Source organism: Rhinolophus hipposideros (assembly GCF_964194185.1).
Source record: "Rhinolophus hipposideros genome assembly, chromosome: 15".
NCBI classification, from domain to species: domain Eukaryota; kingdom Metazoa; phylum Chordata; class Mammalia; order Chiroptera; family Rhinolophidae; genus Rhinolophus; species Rhinolophus hipposideros.
The window spans coordinates 7,560,848-7,585,636 of NC_138061.1; the positions used below are offsets into that span (position 1 = coordinate 7,560,848).

The window sequence follows — 24,789 nt, forward strand, 5'->3', positions numbered from 1 at the left end:
AAGTGTACTGATCCTTATTACTTTTGTAGCACTACCCCAGGTGCCTTCCCTCCCCATCTTCTTTTGGGACCTGATATTCTGGGGGCCTTCAAACTAAGACCTACCTGCTAAATCTTCCTGGTTTCAGGCAACTCTTGGCTCTCAGCTCCCACCCTCTTTCTCAGGATGCAGGCTCCTCTTTTCCATCTATTCCCATGGGGACTATATCAGTTACCTATTTCTATGAGACAAATTACCCAAAATGTAGTGGCTTCACACAACAATCATTAATTTAGCTTATAATTCTGTGGGTCAGCACTTTAAGCTGGGCTCAGCTGGGAGGTTTTCCTGGTCTCAATTGGATTCCTGACATGTGTGCTGGCAACTGCAGGTCGGTTAGGTGGCTCTCCCTCTGGGGGTTGACAACTACCAGCTGGGTCAATGGGAATGACTGGCCCACATGTTTCCTTCCTCCAGCAGGGTAGTGCAGGCGTGTTCACAGGGCCATTGAAGGATCCAAGGGAGTAAATGGAAGTTAGCAAGGCCTCTTGAAGTCAAGACTAGAACCGGTACACCATCACTTTGCCATACTCTGTTGGCCAAAACAAGATACAAGGCCAGTCCAGATGCAGGGGTGGGTAAATGGACCTCATCTCTTGTTGGGAGAAACTGCAAAGTCATACTGTAAAGGGAATGAACATAGGGAGACAGGGACAATTGGGACCTTGGTTGCAGTCAGTCTACCACAGAGACCTTGGAGCTAGGACTGGCCTTTAGCCCAGATGGGGCCCTTCTGACTTCAAATCTTTGAGAAGTCAAACTGCCCTTTTCTTGAAGACCTGCTACCTAAAGCTGGACAGTTTGATGTAAACTTTAGAGAAAGCACCACAGTAGCTCATGTTTGGACAATGTTTGCACCTGTTACTGTACGGGCCACTCAGGAACTTCACCAGAATACCTGATGGCATTCCCAGAGACATTCAAACTGCAAGCCAGTTGAGTCTGTCAGATTGCCAGTACCTGCCCAGACTCCATCTGAAGACACTTCCAGCCCAACATCTAGATGTCTTCTTGACTGACCATCTGCTGCACTCAAAACTTTAAGTTTTGTTCTCACCATTAACCTATGCTTTTCTTTTGTTTCATAGAAATTTCCAGGAATGGGAGATTGGTTCAGTGGGTTATGGCATAAGTTACTAACTCAGTTTCTGGATTATGAACTTCTTGGGAGAAGTTTCAGATGGAGGAATATGGGGTTCAGGACATGTTACTCTTAAATATGGCACTTTGGCCTATTGAATATCTTAAGTTCAAGGAGTTTGGGAAAATGGCAGAAATAGGAAGTTCACTTTAAACTCTCCCCACCTTGCCCTCCTTCCCTAAAACTGGTCATAATCCCCCATGTGAAAAAGACCCTCCTTGTAGCAGGAGGGAAGAAGACATTCTTATGATCAGAGATGAAGAATTGGGGGCCGAGAAACATGTACAAACAAACCTTGTTAGGCTAACTCTTATCTTCCTACTTACTTCTTCACCATTTACCAGCCCTAGACCAACCCACTTTGTTTTGTCAAATTGTCATAATTTCCTGTTTGTCTAAAAGGTATAAAGATCTTCCTGCTTTGGTAACATTGTGAAGGTTCCCATGTACATGTAAAAATTCAATACAATATGTATGGTTTTCTCCTGTTAATCTGCCTTTATCAGTTTAATTTTTAGGCCTGGTTAGGGGTCTTACAATATACATTGCCTGCTACTTCCTTTTAGTGTTTCACCAGAATCTCCAAAAGCCAGTCAAAACTGTCTGAAAATACAACCCAATAAATATCAAAGAATATAATGCAAAATATAATGCTTGGAAAACACCCATCCTAAAGGTTTACATGAAATGATTCTTATTGACCTTAAACTTTGTTGACCAGTCTTTGAAAAATTAAACCTAGAAACTGTGACACCACTAGAACGATGGCCCACATACTGCCATCCACAGCTACAATTTCATATGAACATTGCAATAAAAGGACATCAATATCAGTTTGAGTAATTTTCACTCATTTTTGGTACAAACTCAGAATTCTTCATATGAAACAGACCCAGAAAGTTCAAAAGATTTCATTTTCAGTGAAAAAAAATCTAAATTCCTGTAGATTTTTTTAAATGATTTTTTAAAATGATTTTCTAATTGCATCTCTGTTTTTCTTTTGTATACTGTGGTAATTTTCACCTGAGAGATTAAGCACAAAAGATTAAAAATCCACAAAAGTACTCTAGTGCATCAAAGAAATTCACTCCATTCCAGTGAGGCCACTACTTACCAACTGGTAAGCGCTCTTCCTGGTGAGGTGAATAGCTTTCAGCATCTAAGGCAGCCATCACCTTGAGCAAATGTACCACTCTGGTGAGTGATGATGACAACAGGGGAGCTGTGCTTTTGTGGGGCATGGGAAATCTGTGGACCTCACTCTCAATTTTGCTGTGAACTTAAAACTGCTCTAAGAAATAGTTTTAAGGAAAGAAGAGCAATGACACAGATTTATTAAAAATAACCATATCTATTCACACATTCATTATTCTTTGATTCAACAGATATTTATTTTTTGCCTAAAAAATGGAATTAGTAATCAAGCTTTCTGCTCCAAAGACCATAGACAGTTTTACAAGGAAATATCTCTGTCTTCAATAATTTTTATCTTTTTAAAAATATCTTAGAGGAAGTGAAAAGACTACTCAACTCATTTTACAAATTTAAAATGATTTGATATAACTCTTTAAGGGGCAAGCACTTTATTTTCTGGGATTCATGGGACCTTTGTAGGGATGAGGATGTTTTATGCTGCATTGACAGAAACCCTATCTCAAATTGCCTTAAACAACAGGGACAGGTCTTTCTTTACTCCTTTAGCTGGAAGTGTGGAGGCTGCAGAGCTGACATCACCTAGGCTCTGGCTGTGCATTCCCAACATCCTCTGGCTCTGCCTCCCTTGTGAGCTGAATTCACTCTCAGCTAGTACCAAGTGGAGAGCAGTTGTCTTCCACTGCCTTGTGTGGCCAGACCTTTCATTTCATTTCATTGGCCCACTTGGGTCACATGCTCATTCCTGCATCAGTCGCCTAGCAGGAGGTGAAGGCTCCTTTGTGACATTCATACCATCTCCACACACTGAGACCAGTTCTCAGAGCTGGGTCTGGGGTCAGCGTCTCTCAAGACCCATGAGACATGCAGGGTAGGGGGAGAAATCTGAGTAAAACTGGTTTTCTGTTAACAAAGAGGGAACCCATGCTGGGGAGGCTACTTACAAAATGCCCAACACACTCTTCAACTCTTCCTTATAAAATAAAAGCCTGGGTGTTGGGAAGGAGATGACGATTGATCATGGGACAGTATAGAGAAAGAGAGTTGGAAAGTTCTAATGCACTGGAAGGATGTTACTCAGGGGGTCTATGAACAAGGTGGAGAAAACTACTAAATCTCATGAGAAGGAGAAGAAAATCTGCAGTGAAGCAGCCCATGAGAAAGGAATATATGAAGGGGAGAACAACAGGTTTGTTCAAGGCCACTCAGAAACAAGGTGTGACCTGATATCAAAATTACCACTAAACTACAGAACAACCATCACTGAGAATCACCTGAAGTCTAGCTGAACAGAAGTCCAATAAGTAAACATACAAAGAATCCACATTGAGACTGGTAGGAGGGGTGGAGACAGAGAATGGTTGGATTCATACCCACGTGTGGTGGTTAAAAATCGGGAGGATTATCTTGGCTGTGGAAATCCCCTGTGAGGAACAAGGTGTCCTAGCCCTACACTAGGATACCCAGCCCACTGTTCCAGTGCTGGGGAAATAACTCCCCATAACCTCTGGCTGTGAAAACGAGCAGAGATTGTGGCTGTGTGAGACAGGGAGGTGCTGGAGTCCCAGACATTTCTCTTAAAGGGCCCATGCACAGACTTACTTGCTGACGTCTCACTCATTCTGAGCTCCAGTGCTGGGGCCGCAACTCAAAAGGTAAGAGCTAGAGAAGTAGCTTCCTCCCAAACAGAGGTAATGGCAGAAGTCATTGTTCCTTTGTAGAGCCCTCCACTCCCAGCATGCAGATGCAAGCAGGCACCTTATCTCAGTCCTCATCAACCCAGCTAACTTAAATACATTTGCCCCACCCTGGTGGTTCCAACACCCCGCCCCACACAACTTGTGGACCCACCCAAGCCATTCTCAGTGGCTTTTCTATATGGCCTGTCTTGGCTCATGCTGAGAACTTCCCTAAAATCTCTTGAAGGTTCACAAACCTGAAACAAGCAGCACCTGGACTCAGCATGCCCCATAACTCTTGCCCAGCACAAGCAGCAACTGGACTCAGTTCACAGCTTAGCCTCTCCCAGGCAACTACAAGCCCAGCACAAGTGGTAACCATCTACAGATCACTTTGTAGCTCATACCAAGTGGCCCAGGGCAGGGCACAAAACAGAACTTAGCCTGCAACAGAGCCCCTCCCAGAGACTCTAGAACAAACACACCCAGTGGCCAGCCTCCAACCACATCAGAGCACCACCCAACCACCTCCACAAATGACACACCCAAAGAGCTGACTCGGCAGGCACCATAGCCCCACTAAAGTGAATCCTGCTCCATAAGGTCAGCCTCTCCATAATAGCTTCTACACTATAATCATGGTTAGTCTTCACAACCAATCAGCCTGATTGGTCAACCCATACCATAGACATTTCAACAGAAATCAAGGCTCAACTATAACAGAAGGGCACACAGACATACAACCCACACAAGGAACACACTTGGAGGACCCAGTTCAGGTGACTAGGGAGACTGTACCACTGGGCCCCACAGGACACCTACTACATAAGGCCTCTTTACCAACACCGGGAAACATAGTAGCTCTACCTAATAAATAGAAACAAACACAGAAAGGCAGCCAAAATAGGGAGGCAAAGAAACAGGTCTCAAATTAAAGAACAGAGCAAAACTCCAGAAAAAGATCTAAATAAAATAGAGAAAAGCAATCTACCAAATGCAGAGTTCAAAACACTGGTTATAAGGATGCTCAATGATTTCAATGAGAACCTCAACAAAGAGATAAGAAACATAAAAATGGAGCTAGAAAACATAAAAAAGGACCAATCATAAATAAAGAATATAATAACTGAAATGAAGAATACATTAGAGGGAATCAACAGTAGATTAGGTGAAGCAGAGGATCAAATCAGGGATTTGGAAAATCAGGTAGCAGAATACACCCTATCAGAACAGTAAAAAGAAAAAAGAACCCCCAAAAAGGGATGAGGATAGTTTAAGGGGCCTCTGGGACAGGATCAAGTATACCAATGTTCATATCATAGGGGTACCAGGAGAAGAGAGAGAGCAAGGGGTTGAAAACCTATTTGAAATAATAATGATGGAAAACTTTCCTAACCTGAGAAAGAAAATATACATACAAGTGCAGGAAGCACAGAGAGTGCCAAACAGGGTGAACCTAAAGAGGCCCACACCAAGATACATCATAATTAAAATGCTAAAGGTTAAAGACAAAGAGAGAATCTTAAAAGCAGCAAGAGAAAAGCAGAGCTCCCATAAGGGAGCTCCCATAAGACTGTCAGCTGATTTCTCAGCTGAAACTTGTAAGAAGGTATTGGCATGAAATATACAAAGTGATGAAAAGCAAGGACCTCCAATGAAGATTACTCTACTCAGCAAAGCTATCATTTAGAATCAAAGGACATATAAAGATCTTCCCAGACAAAAAAAAAAGGTAAAGGAGTTCATCACCAGCAAATGAAGAAGAAAGAAGAAAGAGGAAGAGGAGGAGGAGGAGGAGGAGGAGGAGGAGGAGAAAAAATGATGAATAATAAAATGGCAATAACTACACATCTATCAACAACTACTTTAAATGTAAATGGATTAAATTCTCCAACTAAAAGACATGGGGTGGCTGAATGGATAAGAAAACAAGACCCTTGTATATGCTACCTACAAGAGACTCACTTCAGATGGAAAGGCATACAGAGACTGAAAGTAAAGGGATGCGAAAATAGTATTCATGAAAATGAAAACAAACAAACAAAAAAGCTGAGATAGCAATACTTATACCAGACAAAATAGACTTTAAAACAAAGGCGATAACAGGAGACAAAGAAGGACCCAGTAATCCCTCTTCTGGGTATTTATCTGAAGAAACACAAAACACTAATTCGAAAAGACATACATATGCATTCATTTGTTCATTGCAGCATTCTTTACAATTGCCAAGATATAGAAACAACCTAAGTGCCCATCAATAGATGAATGGATAAAGAAGAGGTGATACACAATGAGATACCACCTCACTCCAGTCAAAATGGCTATCATCAATAAATCAACAAACAACAAATGCTGGCGTGGATGTGGAGAAAAGGGAACGCTAGTGCACTGTTGGTGGGATTGCAGATTAGTGCAGCCACTATGGAAAACAGTATGGAGGTATCTCAGGAATCTGAAAATGGAACTACCCTATGATCCAGTAATTCCACTCCTAGGCATCTACCCGGAGAAATCCAAAACTCCAATTCAAAAATCTGTATGTACTCCTATGTTTATTGCAGCACTTTACACAATAGCCAAGATATGGAAACAACCGAAATGCCCATCGGTAGATGACTGGATTAAGAAGCTGTGGTACATTTATACAATGGAGTATTACGCAGCCATAAAGAAGAAAGAAATCTTATCATTTGCAGCAACATGATGGATCTAGAGAACATTATGTTAAGTGAAATAAGTCAGAAAGAGAAAGACAAGTACCATATGATCTCACTTATATATGGAATCTAAAGAAAAGACTATGTGAATGAACTAATCAGAAACAGTTTTGGGGACACAAAGAAAAAACCGAGAGTTGTTAGATGGGTGTGGGGGGGGGGGTTGGGGATAAGGGGAAAGGTGAAGGGATTTGGAAGCAGCTGGTAACCACAAGATGGCCTCAGGGTTTTTTTGAAAATTAATTTGGGGAAGGTATTCAATAATGTTGTAAAGATTTTGTTGGGTATCCGATGGACATGCGTCCTATTTGGGAGACCACCTCAGGGATACTGTGGATACCTGATCATGGCATTGTACACCAGAAGCTAAACATTAATGAATGCCAACTATAATTTTATATATATAATGTGATGGTTCAGTGTGAGGTCGGAGGGATAGTGGTTGGGGGGAGGGGGGTTCACAGTGTGAGGGATATAAATGATGAACGTCTAAGTATTACCTTGTCTTGTACACCTGAAACTAATAAATAAAAAAAAAGAAGAGGTGATACATATACACAATGGAATATTACTCAGCCATCAAAAAAGTGAAGTCTTGCCATTTGCAACAACATAGATGGATCTAGAGGCTATTTTGCTAAGTGAAATAAGTCAGACTGAGAAAGACAAATACCATATGATCTCACTTATATGTGGAATCTAAAGAATAGAATAAATGAGCAAACAAAATAGAAATAGACTCATAGATACAGAGAATAAAATGATGGTTGCTAGATGGTAGGGGAGAAGGTGAAGGGATTAGAAAGTACAAATTCGTAGTCACAAAATAGTCACGGGGATGTGAAATACAGTATGGGGAATATAATCGATAATGTTATAAAGACTATGTAGGGAGTCAGATGGGTACTGGATTTACCGGGGGTATCACTTAATAGATTATATACCTGCCTAACCACTGTGCTGTACACCTGAAACTATATAAAATAATATTGAATGTCAACTATAATTATATATACATATATATAATTTATTTAGCCAAGGGATGTAAAGTACAGCATAGAGAATATAGTCAATGGTATTATAATAGCCATATACAATGTCAGAGGGGTAGTTGACCTGGGGTTGTTACCACTTTGTGAGGGGTGTAAATGTCTAATCATTACATTCATTTGTACACCTAAAACTAATTTAAAAAAAAAAAACAGAAAAAAGAAAACTGTTCACGTCTAAAACCAGGCCACAAAGTTTCTCTGGCAATACTGGCCCTCAAGGCAGCGCTGACAATATGCTTTCTTTGGTGATGTTGCAGTTCAATGGGAAGGAGTCCACTTTGGTCTCTTCAGTTCACCCCCACTATCCACCACACACATCTAAAACATGCCCCTTGTCTTGGGGGTCCCCTGCAGCTGCTGTCCTGTCAGGTCTCACTCACTCAAGTCACACCTCGGAAGTGAGGCTTGCTTAGCATCCTTCTCGGGGTAGGGGTCTGAGCCTGGCTCACAGTGGCAAACACTGACATTCCCAGGGAAAAGGTGAAAACTCCCATTCTTACCCAGCCTGAGCTAGAGGCCCAAGGTCTGGCTTCTCTCCCATTTTCTGGCAAATTCACTGCCTTTTGGGAAAGCACCCCATTCCTTTGTCTCTCCTGAGATCCTGGGGTCTCTTGTTGTCAATCCATTTCTCCCTGGAGACCACATGCAAACAGGACTCCTGGTGGCCTAGAGTATGTACCAGAGATCCTCAGGGCCCTGAGGAATTTGCTGTCTTTCCCAGAACCCCCATAGTCCACATTCTAGATATGATGTCAAAAACCAGAAGATGCAGATTCCTGGAGAAATAGAGGCAATCATCTTTCATTTTAAGTCACAGACACTAAAAATTATGGTGCTGTTAGCATTATGGTCTTTCTCAACCTTTCACTCTGTATTTTCTGCTTTGGGCAGAGCCAAAACATGCCAAGAACAAATGAGGACACCTTATTCAGTCTCTAGAAGGTTCTGGAAGCCACAGGGCAGAGCCCCCTGGCCTTTAAAATGCCTTTGGACAGACCACCCTACTTGTCAGTGCTTAGGCGAGCCACTACAAACAAAGACTAAGCTGACACTTGCTTTGAAAAAAATTCTTTATTTGGTTTGTCCTATAAATCAAAAGACTAAGGTGTACACTACTGGCCTAAGAAGTCAGAAAAGAAATTCTATCTAGAGAAAGCTCCTCTGCTACTAGGGTTTGGCTCACAGCTGCCTGATATTTTGTCACAGCATCGAGCCTGTGGTTTTAGGAACACCTGCCCTGATTTGTACATCCCCATCTCAGCCCAAGTGCCTGAGCCAGAGTTAAAAGAGTTTGGGTGTTGCTGGGTGCCAAGGTCATGGCACACATTTCTTCCTTTTTCATTTGGGTTCCAGAGCCTGTGCAGCCAATGCCTGAGTGCGGCTGTGTGCCTTCTCCTGGTGTCACATTGTAGACCTCAGAGGCTGGCATGGGCGGTGCGGAAACTCCTCCTCAGTGTGACAGCCACCACAGCCAGGACCATGACCAGGAAGACCCCCACGAAGATGGCAGTGCTCTGTTAGCTCCCCTGAGTGCTGGCCTTCTCCTCCATGCCAGCCACGGGTAGGTCTAGGAAGGAGAGGATGTCGGAGACAGGATGACAGGAAGGGCCGTGGTCCCAGGGCAGGTGATGGCATCAGAACTAGTTGTCTGGTGGGACAAGGAAAAAAGAATGAGAGAGAAGAATGCTAAATGGGGACTGAGACCAGACCCCAAAGGGCAGATGAATGTGGGGCAGGGAGAATCACAGTGTCTTGTCAGTCAATGGGAGCCAGAAAAGGTTTTTGAACAGGAAATCGGAGCGAGGCTTTGAGAAATCAAATCTACTGGAGGCTCCTGATGGCTAGGAGGGGAGACAGTTGGGGCATTTGAGACCAACTGGGAAATGGGTACGAGAGTCCCAGGCAAGAAGTGCCCAGGCCCCAAGCTACTGTAGCACCAGTGGGAAGAGAAGGAAAAGGAAAGGGGTGAGCAGGGTCCCCCTGGACCCCCTTCACCATTGCCCTGCCCTGCTGTCCTCTCCGTAGCTCCAACTCCCATTGGAGGCACCATGCACTAGAGTTCTGAATTGTATCCCCTTCCACTGGAATGCAAGCTCCTTAGGGTTGAAGATTTTGATCTGTTTCAGTTTTTAGTGGTGTGTCTCCTGGCACATAGTAGGCCTTTAACAGATATGCATGGAATACATCAGTGAGGAAAGAGCCCCAAGTCAGCTGGACGTGGGGACAAATGAATGTGGGACATGTGGAGAGAGAGCTGTCAAAGGTGCCCCACAGAGTGGAGCCCCGTGACCAAGGGGAGGATTTGTGACAACTGCTACTCCACACCTGCCCCTGTCACCAGTGCCACCACATCTGTTGACCTGGCCCTGGCGTGGCCTCAAAATCCTAGAAGTCACTCTGCAAACATTTTTCTTATCCACACACACAACAAAATGGCACAGCAGGAAATATGGTCCCCTTTCTGGATGAGGAACATGAAATGGCTTGTCCAGGGTCAGCCCCTGTGAGCAGTGAGAATCAACCAATCCTGCCTGCACACCCATGGCCCTGCCCTCACCTTGATTTCGTTCCCACTGGGACTATAGTGAGTGGTTATTACACTCATGAGTAATAATGTTACCACTAATGTTAATATCGGTGACAATAACAATAGTAAACGCCACCGTTATCACTCCCAGAGACTAATTCCAGGCAGAGGTTGAGGCAGTTTCACTAATACTATTTCATGTAACCCTCTCCTCTGTCGTAAGAGGTAAGTATTAACAGTTTTGTTTTACAGATCGGGAGTGTGAGGTTCTGGGAGTTCAGAATGCAGAGGATAAAGGGGTCACAAGGGTCGGTGCCCCAGGTCAGAACTCTCTTGACCAAATCCTACATACGGGCCCCTCACAGAGCAGGAGACTTGGAAGGAGGTGGGAGCCAGGTCTAGTTGAACTCCATATTGCCTGGCACAGCACAGCACACTTGGTACACAGTAGGTGCCCAATTCAAGTTGGCACATGACACCAACAGAAACAGCCTGAGCCCCTAGAGGTCATGGGCCTCGGCCCTGGCAGGCAGCGGGGTGGGAAGTCGACCACCTACCCAGGCTCCTCTTCTCAGCGTGGGGGGCCTGCAACTGGATGGGCCCCAGGACGACATCCGTCTTCTTCTCGTAGGAGCCCACATCCCTCTTAGACCTCACAATGCAGCCTCTGCGACAGCGGGAAGAGTGGTCATAGGTCCTGCACACCACCATCTTACACTTCAGGTACACCATGGAGAAGCGGTTCAGGAAGTGGAAGGACCTGAACTTGAAGCGGACCATACGGGGTGATGGCGGACGGTAGGCCTGGTAGGTTTCGTCCTTCACACACCTGGAAGAAGAGAATAGTGACCCGTTAGCTCTCCCCAGTGCACTGCATTCTTCATACTTGGAGGTGCTGGGCTGGAACTCCACAGCCCATCCTCAAGGCCCACGCCGCCTGCCTCATCTCGCCTTCCTGTTTTGGGAACGTGTGGTTTAGATATTGACTGTCAGCCCTGCAGGAAAATCCTGGGAGCTCGGACAGTCAGCAGCATCTTAAAGCAGCACGTGAGCCCACGTTGACAGGCAGGCCCCGTATTTCACAGTGAGTGCTCAGTGACCATGTGCTCCATGGCCCCAATTACCCAGGTGAGTCAGGGAGGAGCACGGCCCAGAGAGAAGGACAGGAAGGACGAGGGTATTTCAGGGCCAGGCAAGGTGACACGTGGCTACTCTCTGGTGTCTTTGCTGCCCCTCCCTCTCCAGGGCTGTGTCCCCTGATCATTTCAACCTTTCCTGAGTACCTCCCGGTGTTTGAAGCTCAAAGGTGTTCTAATGGGCATCCAGGTAGGTGATTTGAGTGACGGCCAGATATCGTCACTGAGTCCCTGCATTCCAGGTGTAGTTGGGACACATCTAACCCCACATGCACATCACCTTCTCCCCAGGAAACTGCAATATCTTATGTACACATATGTGCCGGAATCTAACCAAAAAGAATCCTTTAGCAGAGAAGAATCGAATCTCCCATTTGCATTCATCTCAATCATTTGACATAAATTCAAATGTCACCTTGGCACTCTGTAAAGAGAGGGTCTGGGTAAGCTTATGCCCCATCTTTGCCGTCATGGAAGCGACTGTGAAGCAACCACACAGCGTATGAAGGAGATAAACCCCAACACCTATTCCCCGAAGCAACACAAATTCTAACTGTGCCTGGAAAGAGATCCTGTTTTCAGTGTTTCCAGGAGCTGTGAAGTTTAACTTCCCAACCATAATTCCTAGCAGATGCCCTTTCTTGTCAGTAAAACTTCTATGTGAGACATTGTTACTAAGACAAGGTCAAATTATAAGCCAAAAAATGATGTCCACAGCAGTGGACAGAGACAAAAGAGTAGGGGCTACAGTGGCATGCCCGTGTCCGGGGCCCCTCTGTGAGCTCAGAAGAGGTGAACTCCACCTCACCAGAGTCCTGTCATCCAGGAAAGCAGGGCTATGGTCGGGCAGCCCAACCTGGGCACCTGTGACCCCAGCCTGGACACCACTGGCCTCACCTCTGCATCTCTTGAGCTTGGCTGGAACCACGGACTCTGAGAGGTCTATTCCCAGCTGATGCCGGTCACAAGACCTCTTGTTGCCTCGTGCAACATTCCTTGTGGGCCACCTGCATGCATGCTCTTTGCCCAAGGCCCCATCTGCTCTTTTTCGTCAGATCCCCCATAGCCTATGACGTGGGCATCGCTGTGCTTATTTGGTGAGTGAAGAAACTGGCTCTGAGAGGGGCGACTGCCTGTCCAGAGTGATACAGCTAGCATGTGGCACAGCTGGCATCTCGGTCTCCAGCTGCTTCAAAATCAATGCTTTTGCCACTTCACCAAGGTCCTTGTAATACTAAGGCTTGCCTGGAGTCTGGTCACACGGGGTCTAATCCCAGTTTATAGTTAACCTGCGTGGTGACCACTGGTGAGTCACTCAATTCATCAGACACCCACCTCCCTATATGTTAACCAGAGAATATAACCTGACTGGGTAAGCCTGAGGACCAAAATCTGCATTCGTTGAGCCTCTGGGCTACTCCTGTTTGGGCTGTCAGGCAAAGGTTCAAGTCCACCCCACGAAGACACTCCTTACCCGCTCCGGATTATGTCGTAAGTCAAAGAGGTGAAGTCATTGGAATCTGGGGACGCTACACAGGTGTCCACAAACAAGGCCAAAGAGGCGTCGGAATGGAGGATTTCAGCCTGAAGATACAAGTCCTGGTTCAAGTGCACGTAGTATGGGCTGCTGGTTACGGGATACAAGAATGAAGGTGACGTATAAAAGGAAATGTTCACGTCGAAATTGCCGTACTGCACTTCCTCGACCTCGATGTTGTCATTAGCAATGTACATTGTGTCAACCCAGGTGTCCTGGAGCATTTTGCAGCTGATGTGAATGTGGAGGTCCTTTTTCCTCCTGATGATGCCACTCGAAGCATCTGCTTGGAGCAAGTTGGAATAGATGATGGTATCGTTGTCCACCTAGGAGAGGCAGCCAGGAGAGCCGTCAGGCAAACGTCATCTGCTAAGGGAATCTCATTGCTGATTTTGGTTAGAATGATAGGGAAGTGGCTCAATAAGACTTTAAAACCCTCTGAGAACCACACAGAGATGGCACGTGCCTACTGCCATGGTTACCATTAGCTGCTTAACTAGCAAGGCGTCCTCCTCTCGCACAGCCCCTTTTCTCGACCATATAATGGGGGTCTACGGTCTGGACCAGGTGTTGGGGCCTCTAGGGAGCTACTCCTCATGGGAAGATGGGTGTGTCTGGATGATCCCTTGCTCTGCTGTACAACTAAGCTGAGTTTGGACCCCATGGCTTGGGGTCTTTCTGGCTAGTTCTGTTTTATTCTCACTGTTGCTGGGCGAAATCAGCAGAGGCAGCCATGTGTACTCATGGGACGGGCTGGTAGTGTTAGTTTTCAGTGTGCTGTTTGAAATGGGTCAGTAGCTATTGCAGCTTGGTGTCTGAAGCTGGGGGAGCTGGAAGCGACAGAGATCCGGAGTTATGGCTGCAGTGGGTCTCTGACCTCTGTGGTAGGGTCTTCCCCAGAGGCTCACATGGACAGGAAGGTGGGCATGGCAATGTTGGAGCACTTTCTGTCACACTCTACTTTTTCATTGCCTGTACCACAGGACCATTTCTGACTGTACCTTTCACCCAGCAGCAAATTCATAAGAATGTTAGTCTCTCATGCCATTTGATGTGCCTACCATCGTGTAAGAGTGACTTTTCTGAAAATGAGAACCTTGGTATTCTCTGAGCGTTTCAAGGAAAGGATGATGCCTAAGCATCTCTTTTCCCAGGGCTTGGTATTGGGTCAATGATAGCATCAGCAGTGTCAATAAGCACCCATGGAATGGATGAGAGGGAGAGGGGATGGAGGCCCAGCAAAAGTACTGTGATGAGTGAAGAATGGGGCGGGAGCAGTCAGCCCAAATGGCCAACAGGACACAGATATGAATAAAGTCCCCTGGAAGCTTCATGATCCCCAAGTGAGATGAGCACAAGTGAAGCATTGCCAGGCAGAGACTGGGCCGTGAGGGAGGGGAACTCTTTCTCTCCCAAATGCTATGATGGTCAGAAGCAAACTTCTAGCCAGGTACAAGTTCCCACAAGCTATGGGTGCTTTTGCAAGAAAAAAAACACACAAAAATAACGCCATGGTGGCCTAAATGGAAGTCCTAAAATGTAAGGCAACGTTACACTTTATAAAAGAAGGAGGAGGAGAAGGAAGGCTTGTCATGTAGTCACATTTAGTCATGTACAAGAGCAAAACTCCATTCCTGGCCATGTGGGACCTTAGACAAGTGTCCTTCTGAAGCCACTTTTCTTGAATATAATTACTCATCAGAATGTCGCCAATTAGAGAGGCTTTCCTTTTATGTCTGCAGTTACAGAACTCAGTTCTGAGTTTGACCCTTACGGCAGAACATGTAAACAGAGAAAAGTTTAACAAGTAACTTAAAGTGGTCTTGCCATCTCTAGGACCCTTCTCTCCTCCTCTCTCTGATCGCCGGTTTCCCTGTTCTCCTGTCGCCAGAAGTCTCTGCAAGTCCCAGACCTGGGGCAGGGCGAGCCTGGCCTGCAGGGGGCGCCAGAGCCCGCACTTAGGACTCAGGTCGGGGGAAGGATCTGGAATGGTCTCCATGCCCTCTGTGCGTTCCTGGAGAGTATATTATATTTTCTTTCTTTTTTCTTTTTTTTAAATGTCTTGGCTTTACAACTATAATTTTATATATATAATGTGATGGTTCAGTGTGAGGTCGGAGGGATAGTGGATGGGGGGGAGGGGGGTTCACAGTATGAGGGATATAAATGATGAACGTCTAAGTATTACCTTGTTTTGTACACCTGAAACTAATAAATAAATTAATTAATAAAAAAAAATGTCTTGGCTTTATATTTGAGTGTCAATGGTTGTCACAATAAACTATGTACATGTTGTCACCTTGTTACTCTTTCAGAGACAAACTGAAGTGAACTCTGTACATTAGCTCTCAAGCACGCAAGCTTTCACAGAATCCACATTTGTCTCTGGTTTCTATGGTTAAACTAAATTCAGAATCCACTCCAAAAAAATGAATGGAGAATTCGGGTTTATTTCTAAATCATAAGAAGCAGTTCTGATTTAAAATTAAAATTCGGTATTAGAGATCTGCTCAGCCTGAAAGGAACTCAGTATGTAATGGGAAGTCTTGCAGGGAAGTCAACTGCTATTCCCACAGAGGTGTGGACTCTTCGCCTTGGCGTCCTTCCCTCTCATAGTGGCTATTCAGTCACACTAGCCAACATCTGTCAGACCCCCGCTAAATGGGGACCTGGAATTCTGGTTCTGCAGTTCACCATCATGTGGACTTGGGCACGTGACTTAACTTTTCTAAGCCTCCATTTCCTCATGATTGAATGGGAATAAAAGTTGTCTGGAGAATTCTGAAAGTCATGTAAAACTCTTAGTTCAGTGCCTGGCATACAGATTAGCTGTTAATAATCTGAGTAGAAAGGCTCCATGTCAGGGGCACTGGGAGTTGCAAAGACGAATAAAACACATGAGTAAGCTGAGGCACTCAGCTTGGTAGTGATATGGGTAGGACATTGAAATCAGTGGAGGAATCAGAATGTGGCACGTGACGTCCACAACCACTCAGGGTTGAGATGTTCCTAACGGAGCTCCTAACGGAGATGTCAGAATCTCCAGGTGCACATTTGGAATCAGGAGGGGTGATCACTTTTGGTGAACTGACTCCCACTGATTAAATTCGTGACAAACCAGAATTCACACGATTAATTTACAGGACAAGATACAAAAGCCAGGTTGACTAGAATGTTTGCATGACCTGACTAATATGTACACTTCTCTGCATGTAAGTCTCCCTGACCCACTCAGTTCCTCTTAGAAGGAGACCTGGATTGCAGACCCTGAGGCCCAGCACCTATCCTGGGCTGACAGGCCAATCGGGTTGACTAAATGAATGTCTCCTTCCTGTCTCACTGTTTCTTATGTGTTAGACGAATGACCTTGCCAGGTGAGGAACAGATTCATTTGAGCACCTAGCACAGTTTGTCATATGGTGAATGACAACCTGAGGCCCTTGGAATGTGTTTGTCACACACATTGTACATATTTGAGCATTTCACATTGTGTATTTATTGCAGTCCTAAGTGAAACAAAAGTATTTGCCCTATGTCTGTTCCCTGAGACAAAAATCTTAAAAAGACTACTGAGCTGTCAGCCAAAAATTCAGAACTTACAATGCATAACTGAAAAAGAATTACATAAAATTAAATGCAACCATTCTAAGTGTACCAGTCAGTGAGGTTTGACAACAATCACCACCACAGTAAGATACAGAACATTTCCACTAATTCAAACAGCTCCGTCCTGCCCCTTGGTAGGCAATTCCCTCTAACCAGGTCAATTTTCCATCATGCATTATTCTCCATTTCTAAATTTTAGAAAAATGGAATCACAGTGTAGGTACTCTTGTGTGCCTGGCTTCTTTCACACAGCGTAATGGCGTCAGCCCCACCACTTGCTGGCTGAGTGGCCGTGGGAAAATGGCTTCACTTCTCAAAGCCCAGAGTCCCTATTTTTAAAGTGGGATGACAGTGAGAGAATCCTTGGTGGGGATTTAGGGAGTGTGACACTGACTAATCCCAGTGTCTGCCACTCGTAGGTTGTCCAACCGTTTCAGTTTGCTCAGGACTGAGGAGTTTCCTGGGACATGGGACTTTTCCATGCTAAAATCTGCCAAGTCCCAGGCAAACCAAGAGAGCTGGTCACCCTAGATGGTGACAGCTCAAAAAATGGTATCTGCTGAGGTCAATGGACTGTGAAGCTATTGAAGCTTAAACTAAGGGTTCCCTGTGTGTACATGTTCTGCCAAGGCCTGGCAATCTATTGGCACAGCCATGAGTTTGGGGTAAGATTTATGAAAATAAGATATGTCTGAATTCTTTCACTTAATAAGGCACCTGCCCCATTTACCCACCTTGACCCCAAACTGTTTAAGCTTCAGGTCCCACAAAACCTGGAGCTGTGCCCCAGAATCTGCTACTGTTATGGCGGATGTGAGTGGCAGCCCTCCAGACACCATCCGTGCTGGGCAGTGCTGGAAAAACTGCCTGATGACCTACGCTTCTCCTCCTTCCTTCTATGTGGAAGTGGCTGCAGCTACGTCATGGCACCAATGAACACATTTATATTTTCATCCCTATTACATTCTGGTTATACCATAATCATGTCTTCCAGGTACCCCAAATTCAAGAAGCACAGTGTATGTGACTGTAGAAAAGCTTGCTCAGCAGGAGATAGAGTGGGAAGCCCCAGGCTTACCTTCTGCGTGGTACCACAGCTTGAGTAGGGAATTGTGAATGTCACTTGGCTTGACGTTATCTGGGGCTTACAAAGGTAGCTTCCGTTCCACGTGGGAATGACAAGGTCCCAGGCAGAATAGCCCAGGGATTGGAGGTAACTCCTGCTCACGTTGGCTTGCATTTGATTCGGCAGACACAGCAGTCCTGGTGGCCAAGGGAAGATAATGCAGTCAATCAGTACCCCCAAGCCCCAGCAAGTCCCACTAGGAGCTCCTCCCATATATAGGTGCAGGGATCAAGATGGCTGACAAACAATACATTAAAAAGATGATATACCATGAACAAGTGGGATTCATCCCTGGTATGCAAGGGTGGTTCAACATCTGCAAATCAATTAATGTGATACACCACATTAACAAAATGAAAAATAAAAATCACATGATCATATCAATAGATGCAGAAAAAGCATTTGATAAAATCCAGCAGCCATTTATGATAAAAACCCTTAAGAAAGTGGGAATAGAGGGATCATATCTCAACATAATAAAGGCCGTATATGATAAACCCACAGCTAACATTATACTCAATGGGGAAAAGCTAAAACCATTCCCCTTAATATCAGGAACAAGGCAAGGTTGCCCACTTTCTCCACTTCTATTCAACATGGTGCTGGAAGTTCTAGCCACAGGAATCAGACAAGAAAAGGAAATAAAAGGCATCCAAATCAGTAAGGAGGAAGTAAAATTGTCATTATATACAGATGACATGATACTATATATAGAGAACCCTAAAGACTCCACCAGGAAACCAGTAGAGCTGATAGATGAATTTAGTAAAGTAGCAGGATACAAAATTAATATTCAGAAATCAGTTGCATTTGTATATACCAATAATAAAACATCAGAAGGAGAAATTTAAAAACCAATCCCATTTAGAATTGCTTCAAAGACTATAAAATACCTGGGAATAAATTTAACCAAAGAAGTAAAAGATCTGTACTCAGAAAATTATAAGACACTGAAGAAAGAAATGAAAGAAGATACAAATAGATGGAAACACATACCATGTTCATGGATAAGAAGAATTAATATAGTTAAAATGTCCATACTGCCTAAGGCAATATACATATTCAACGCAATTCCTATCAAACTACCAACGATGTTTTTCACAGAAATAGAACATATAATCCTAAAATTTATATGGGACCATAAAAGACGCCAGATAGCCTCAGCAATCTTGAGAAATAAGAACAAAGTGGGAGGTATAACAATACCTGACATCAAATTATACTACAAGGCTACAGTAATCAAAACAGCATGGTACTGGCATAAAAACAGACACATAGATCAATGGAGCAGAATAGAGAGTCCAGAAATAAATCCATGCCTATATGGCCATTTAATCTACGATAATGGAAGCAAGAATGTATGGTGGGGTAAAGACAGCCTATTCAATAAATGGTGCTGGGAAAACTGGACAGAAACATGCAAGAAAATGAAGCTGGACCACCTCCTTACACCATATACAAAAATAAATTCAAAATGGCTTAAAGACTTAAATGTAAGATCTGAAACCATAAAATTCCTAGAAGAAAACATAGAAAGAAACTTCACAGACATTACCCAGAGTAACATTTTTACTGATATATCCCCTGGCGCGAGGGAAGTAAGAGAAAAAATAAACATGTGAAACATTTGAAAAAAGAAACATCAAACCAAAAAGTTTTTTCACAGCAAAGGAAACCATCAATAAAACAAAAAGGAATCCTACTGAATGGGAAAAGATATTTGTGAATGATATATCTGATAAGGGGTTAATATCACAAATTTATAAAAAACTCACTCAACTCAACTCCAAAAAAACAAACAACCCAATTAAAAAATGGGCAGAGGACATGAAGAGACATTTTTCTAAAAAGGACATACAGATGGCAAACAGACATATGAAAAAATGCTCAACCTCACTAACCATCAGAAAATGCAAATAAAAACCACCATGAGATAACACTTCATTCTAGTCAAAATGGCTATCATCAATAAATCAAACAACAAGTGCTGGCGCGGATGTGGAGAAAAGGGAACCCTTGTGCACTGTTGGTGGGATTGCAGATTAGTGCAGACACTATGGAAAACAGTATGGAGGTATCTCAAAAATCTGAAAATGGAACTACCTTATGATCCAGCAATTCCACTCCTACGTATCTATCCAGAGAAATCCAAATCTCTAATTCAAAAAACTTTATGCACTCCTATGTTTATTGCAGCTCTATACACAATAGCCAAGACATGGAAACAACCGAAATGCCCATCGGTAGATGACTGGATTAAGAAACTGTGGTACATTTATACAATGGAGTATTACACAGCCATAAAGAAGAAAGAAATCTTACCATTTGCAACAACATGGATGGACCTAGAGAACATTATGTTAAGTGAAATAAGTCAGACAGAGAAAGACAAATACCATATGATCTCACTTATATGTGGACTCTAAAGAAAAGAATAAGTGAATGAATTAATCAGAAACAGTTTTGGAGACATAGAGGAAAAACTGAGGGTTGCTAGATGGGCGGGGGGGTGGGAATACGAGAGCAGGTGAGGGGATTAGAAAACAGTCAGTAAACACAAGATGGCCACGGGGTTTTGAAAATTTAATTTGGGGAATGAATCAATAATGTTGTAAAGATTTTGTAGGGTATCCAATGGACACGTGTCCCATTTGGGAGACCACTGCAGGGATGATGTAGATGCCTGATCACTGCACTGTACACCTGAAGCTGAACAATAATGAATGCCAACTATAATTTTATATATATATGTATATATATGTATGTATATACTTATAAGAAGCGGAGTACAGCATTAGGAATAGAGACAGTGGAAACGCAATGGCTCTGTGTGATATCAGAGGAATATTGGATGGGGGAAGGGGGTTCACACAGTGTGAGGGTTATAAGTAGTACTAAGTAGTACTACTAAGTACTAAGTAGTCTAAGTAGTACTTTGTCTTGTGCACCTGAAACTAATAAAAAAAAAAGGCTGACAAAGATGGTCCACATCAGGACATGCCTCACCACAACCCTGAGGTGCCCTAGGACCCAAGCCAGTCTCGTCCTCATGAGAGCCCTATGAGGACACAGGAACTTGGGATTCCTCAGATGAAGAAATGGAGGCAGGATGTGAAATGAGTGAGATGTTTTGCCAAGTTACCATTTATCCACAAAGTAAAACAATGCTCCAGTTGAATTGTGGAGGTGTTGTGAAATAAAGTCCTTTAGCTCTGGTGCAGGTCAATGCTTAAAATCCTGACTGACAAAGAGAGCTTGGACATCACCTTGCCCAATCCCTGGCCAACCTGTAAATTAGTCCATTTAACAGCTAGAATCGTGGCCATTAGCCTCTGCTGGAAGTGGCTGAGTGACCAGCTCAGTCCATCTTCGGATAAGCAGCCAAATGTGCTCGGCCTCAGGACATGGTCACAGTGTCCCACACTCTGGGATGGACACCAGGCCTCAAGCCAGGTGGTCACCTCTGCCCTTGGCATTGGCATCTCACTATATGTTGAAAGCATCACTTTGCACCTTCTATTTAGTCTCTGCTGACTGCAGTGAGGCCGATATACTGCCTATCAGCCAGTTCTGGCCCTTGACCTCATTTCTGGGCAGCCAGAGTCCCAAGACCCACTGCCCTTGGACTCTTTCAGCACCAGAGCAAGCCTTGGTGACCTGACAAAGCTGCTCTAGTTTCTTATTCCACAACCACAGAATGGTTGAGCAGTAGAAGGCTCTCAGAGGCGCCCCCATCCCTAAAGAGCTTTCTTGAGGGGGACTTACTGGTGCTGTCATTGGAAGGACTAGAGTAGTATTCAGCCTGGAACCCTCTCCTCGTGACACTGCCATCACTGACGAAGCGAACAGACATGAAGTTGGATGACGAAATGAAGGATCCACTTGGCAGATCACAAACCCGGGCAATGAGAGCGGAGCTCTGGTAGGGGCCATCGAACACTTCTATGTAATCGTTGTTACAGCCGCCTTCAAGCCTGCAAAGACAGGGCACACCGTTTGGGCTTCACTTTTCACCAGAATTTGATGCTGGAGGTCAGCTTTCAGTGTGGGGTCACACCTCTGTGCCAGAAACTCTGCCATATTAGTAATAGAAAGTAGTAGATTTTCTTAAATCAAGCAGAGATTATTTTTCCATGACCTCCATAAATGGGTCTTAGTTCTCCCTTCTGGAGTCACACATATGACATCTACAACCCCTCTCCTAACAATCCTTTGTCTCATGAAAGAAAGGGATCACATCCTGTCTTTGACTTTTTCTTCAATGAAAAAGACCCTAGTCTCCCCTAGGATAAAATAAGTATTCATGAGTTCATAATGACAGAAATAAATTACTGAATAAATAAATATTAGGCAAGTCAAATAACCTCTCTGAAGCTCAGGTTTCTTATTTACAAACATGAAATAACCCTATCCATGCACAGTGAAGAGAGCTGCTGTAAGCCTCAAGTGAAACAATATATGGAAAAGTCTTTATAAAATGTCACAAATGGTGGTGGCCATTGCTTTTCAGATGCTGGCTAAAGGACTACTTGTGGTCAACCTTCGTCCATAGGATTTCATGAGTTTTAAGGGGAGTTCCCCAAATCCAAAAGGAATTATAATGGTGAGAGGATTAAAATAATATTCTCTTTTGCCCAAATGAATTTCCAAGACAGAGGCCCCCAAGGCCACTGCAAATCAGGAATCAAGAGAGAAAGGGATTTTGTGCAGTGATGACTGTTAGAGAAGAATTTATGGTACCTCCTTTCCAGGACACTAGAAAATACTGGTGCTTCTGCATGATAACCCCCGCTCCTTGGACCAATCATATATTAATGGGGTTTGCATGATGTTTTCTCTGCTTAAAACAATGAACCCCACCCTTCATCAGATGAGGAACAAATAACCTAATCTCTGCAGCTGTGGTTTCTCTATCTCTGCCTGAGCCCCAGAAGTCACCCCAAAAAAAGTGGGAGAGGAGAGAAAAGGGCTCAGAAAAACTGGTGTGCTTGTTCATAGGATTCTTTGTGTTATTATTACTGTTAACAAAAATCCCTCCCATTGGGTACCATTTTCTAAGTATATACCTATATTTCTCTCTTTTGACTTTCCCAGGAACCAGTGAGGGGAGGAAAGCAGGTATTTTATTTCCTTCTTTTGACTGAGGCTCAGGAAAATTAAGTGATTTCCTGTGGCCACACGCAAATTAGTGACAAACCAAGACTTTAAACCAGGGCTCTTGTCCTGGTCCCACCTGCACAGACTGCCTCTGTGGCAGGTCAAATATTGAACCCATAAGAAAAAATGTCAATGGGCAAACATCTCTCCTAAATTGCTAGGTACTGTTTATTCCCTTCTAAACTGTCTGGGAGGCCCCCCACGCGCTGTTCTGCACCCACACACTTACTGGACATTTCTGAAGATAATGGCCACACGGTCATTGTTCTGGACTTCTATGTCCCACACACATCTGGCATTGTTGGGATAGTTCCCAGGATAGAATGGGCTGGAAAAGCGCCCTGATGGCTGGGACAGGAAGCCTCCACAGGAATAATTTGCTGTTGGGACAAAATGGAAAAGCTGATGATGCCTAGACCACATGGCACATCACCTGGGGGAGATTTTTAAACAATTTCCAAGGTAAACATCCATCAGGAGGTGGCCTAGACCTGGTCCGTCTACTGAGGGTCTGTGAGATGCCCTTCATGGGCAGCTACATTTAGGGAAGCCATCTTTCCATCATTCTCATCATCACTCCCCAGTGTCACTGTCAATGAGGGGAAGGGAAAGGGGATTTGTCAGGGAGCTCAGAACTTACTGGTTGGGCTGCTGACGGTGTGCGTAGGAGCTGTTGGCAAAGAGAAAAGAGAATGATCAGTTTCCTAGCATCCTTGCACAATTGTTGAGTGCTTGCTTTCTCTCTGCCAGAAAGGTGTCAACCCTGGGTTCACAGTGAGTTGCTGGTTATTGGCCTTGCCCTCAGAGAGCTCACAGCCTAGAGCAGAGGATGGAAAAGACTGACTCCCAACATAGTGGGGTGGTGGGAGCCCAAAGCGTTGGCTCCAGACCCAAACTGAGCAATTGATCCTGCTTCTCTTGTGAGCCTCACCATAGGTGTCACTTCGTAAAGAACTTCCCCTTGCCCCTGGATCAAGTAAACTCTGCTAACGTGTCCTCTTGTATACTGATCTTTCCCTTTGAAACACCTGTCACAACTGTAATTATATCATTAATTCTGTATTAAATATTTAATACTGGGCTCTATCTGAGGGAGGAGGTCAGTTTCTCTTCTCAGCTTCATTATTTTGTAGTTTTACAACCATTCTTGAGGGCAATGTGGCCATCTACACAGCAAAGATCTGAAAATACTTAACATATCCTAGGAGTTAGTATTTATTAAGTACATTCTAGGTACCAGGCACTAGGTTAACTTTAGTCCATTAAATCTATTTCTTTGCTAAAGGGAAAAAATGAGGTGATATGCAAAGATCTACTTATAAAAATATTCTTCCTCACAGGATCATTTATAATAATGAAGAAATATAAATAACTGAAATGTGCAGCAATTGGGGACTAGTTAAATAATTTGTGGGCACAGCTGTCCAGTGGAATTCAATGCAGGTATTTAAAATAACGGTAAGAGTAATTTTTTAGGAGCAATCAATAGAAAGGGACTGAACTGTAGCTATATCATCAGGTAGAATTTGCATGTAAAAGTATGATGATTTGTGAAATTATCTAGTTATTATCTCCTATTTTCCTCTGAAAGCTTTGAAGACACTGTAAGAAATAAAAGACTTTAAGTCTATTCTTTGAAAGATAACTTATCCTATTTATTTAAAAGACGGGGAAGGAGATCTCCTTAGTTAAAACAAGTCACCTAGCTAGCAGAAGAAATATGACCAAGACTTCTGGGTTTGGGTTAATGTTTCCAGCAATAAGACTTGACTGAAGCCTGTTCGTCATGCTTTACCCTCAAGGGGCTGTTTTATAGAATGCTTCTTTGGTGTGGGCTGAGCTATGCATTTTCTCTAAATTGCTCCCAACAACGCCCAGCAATTCAATTCCTGAGCCCAGCCATGGGAGGCAGGGGCAAAG

The 24,789-nt window shown here is 43.9% G+C and overlaps 1 protein-coding gene across 1 annotated transcript in view; it reads right to left on the minus strand.

The window, feature by feature from the left end:
- Positions 1-9,297: 9,297 nt before the first annotated feature.
- LOC308508217 (scavenger receptor cysteine-rich domain-containing protein DMBT1-like) overlaps positions 9,298-24,789 on the minus strand; it is a gene marked incomplete at both ends in the record, with an annotated part of 42,363 nt that continues 26,871 nt past the window's right edge. The window contains 7 exon segments of the mRNA XM_081074569.1: positions 9,298-9,347; positions 10,865-11,136; positions 12,918-13,306; positions 17,665-17,849; positions 21,478-21,686; positions 23,099-23,249; positions 23,510-23,573. Coding sequence (XP_080930695.1) covers positions 9,298-9,347; positions 10,865-11,136; positions 12,918-13,306; positions 17,665-17,849; positions 21,478-21,686; positions 23,099-23,249; positions 23,510-23,573 — 1,320 coding nt within the window.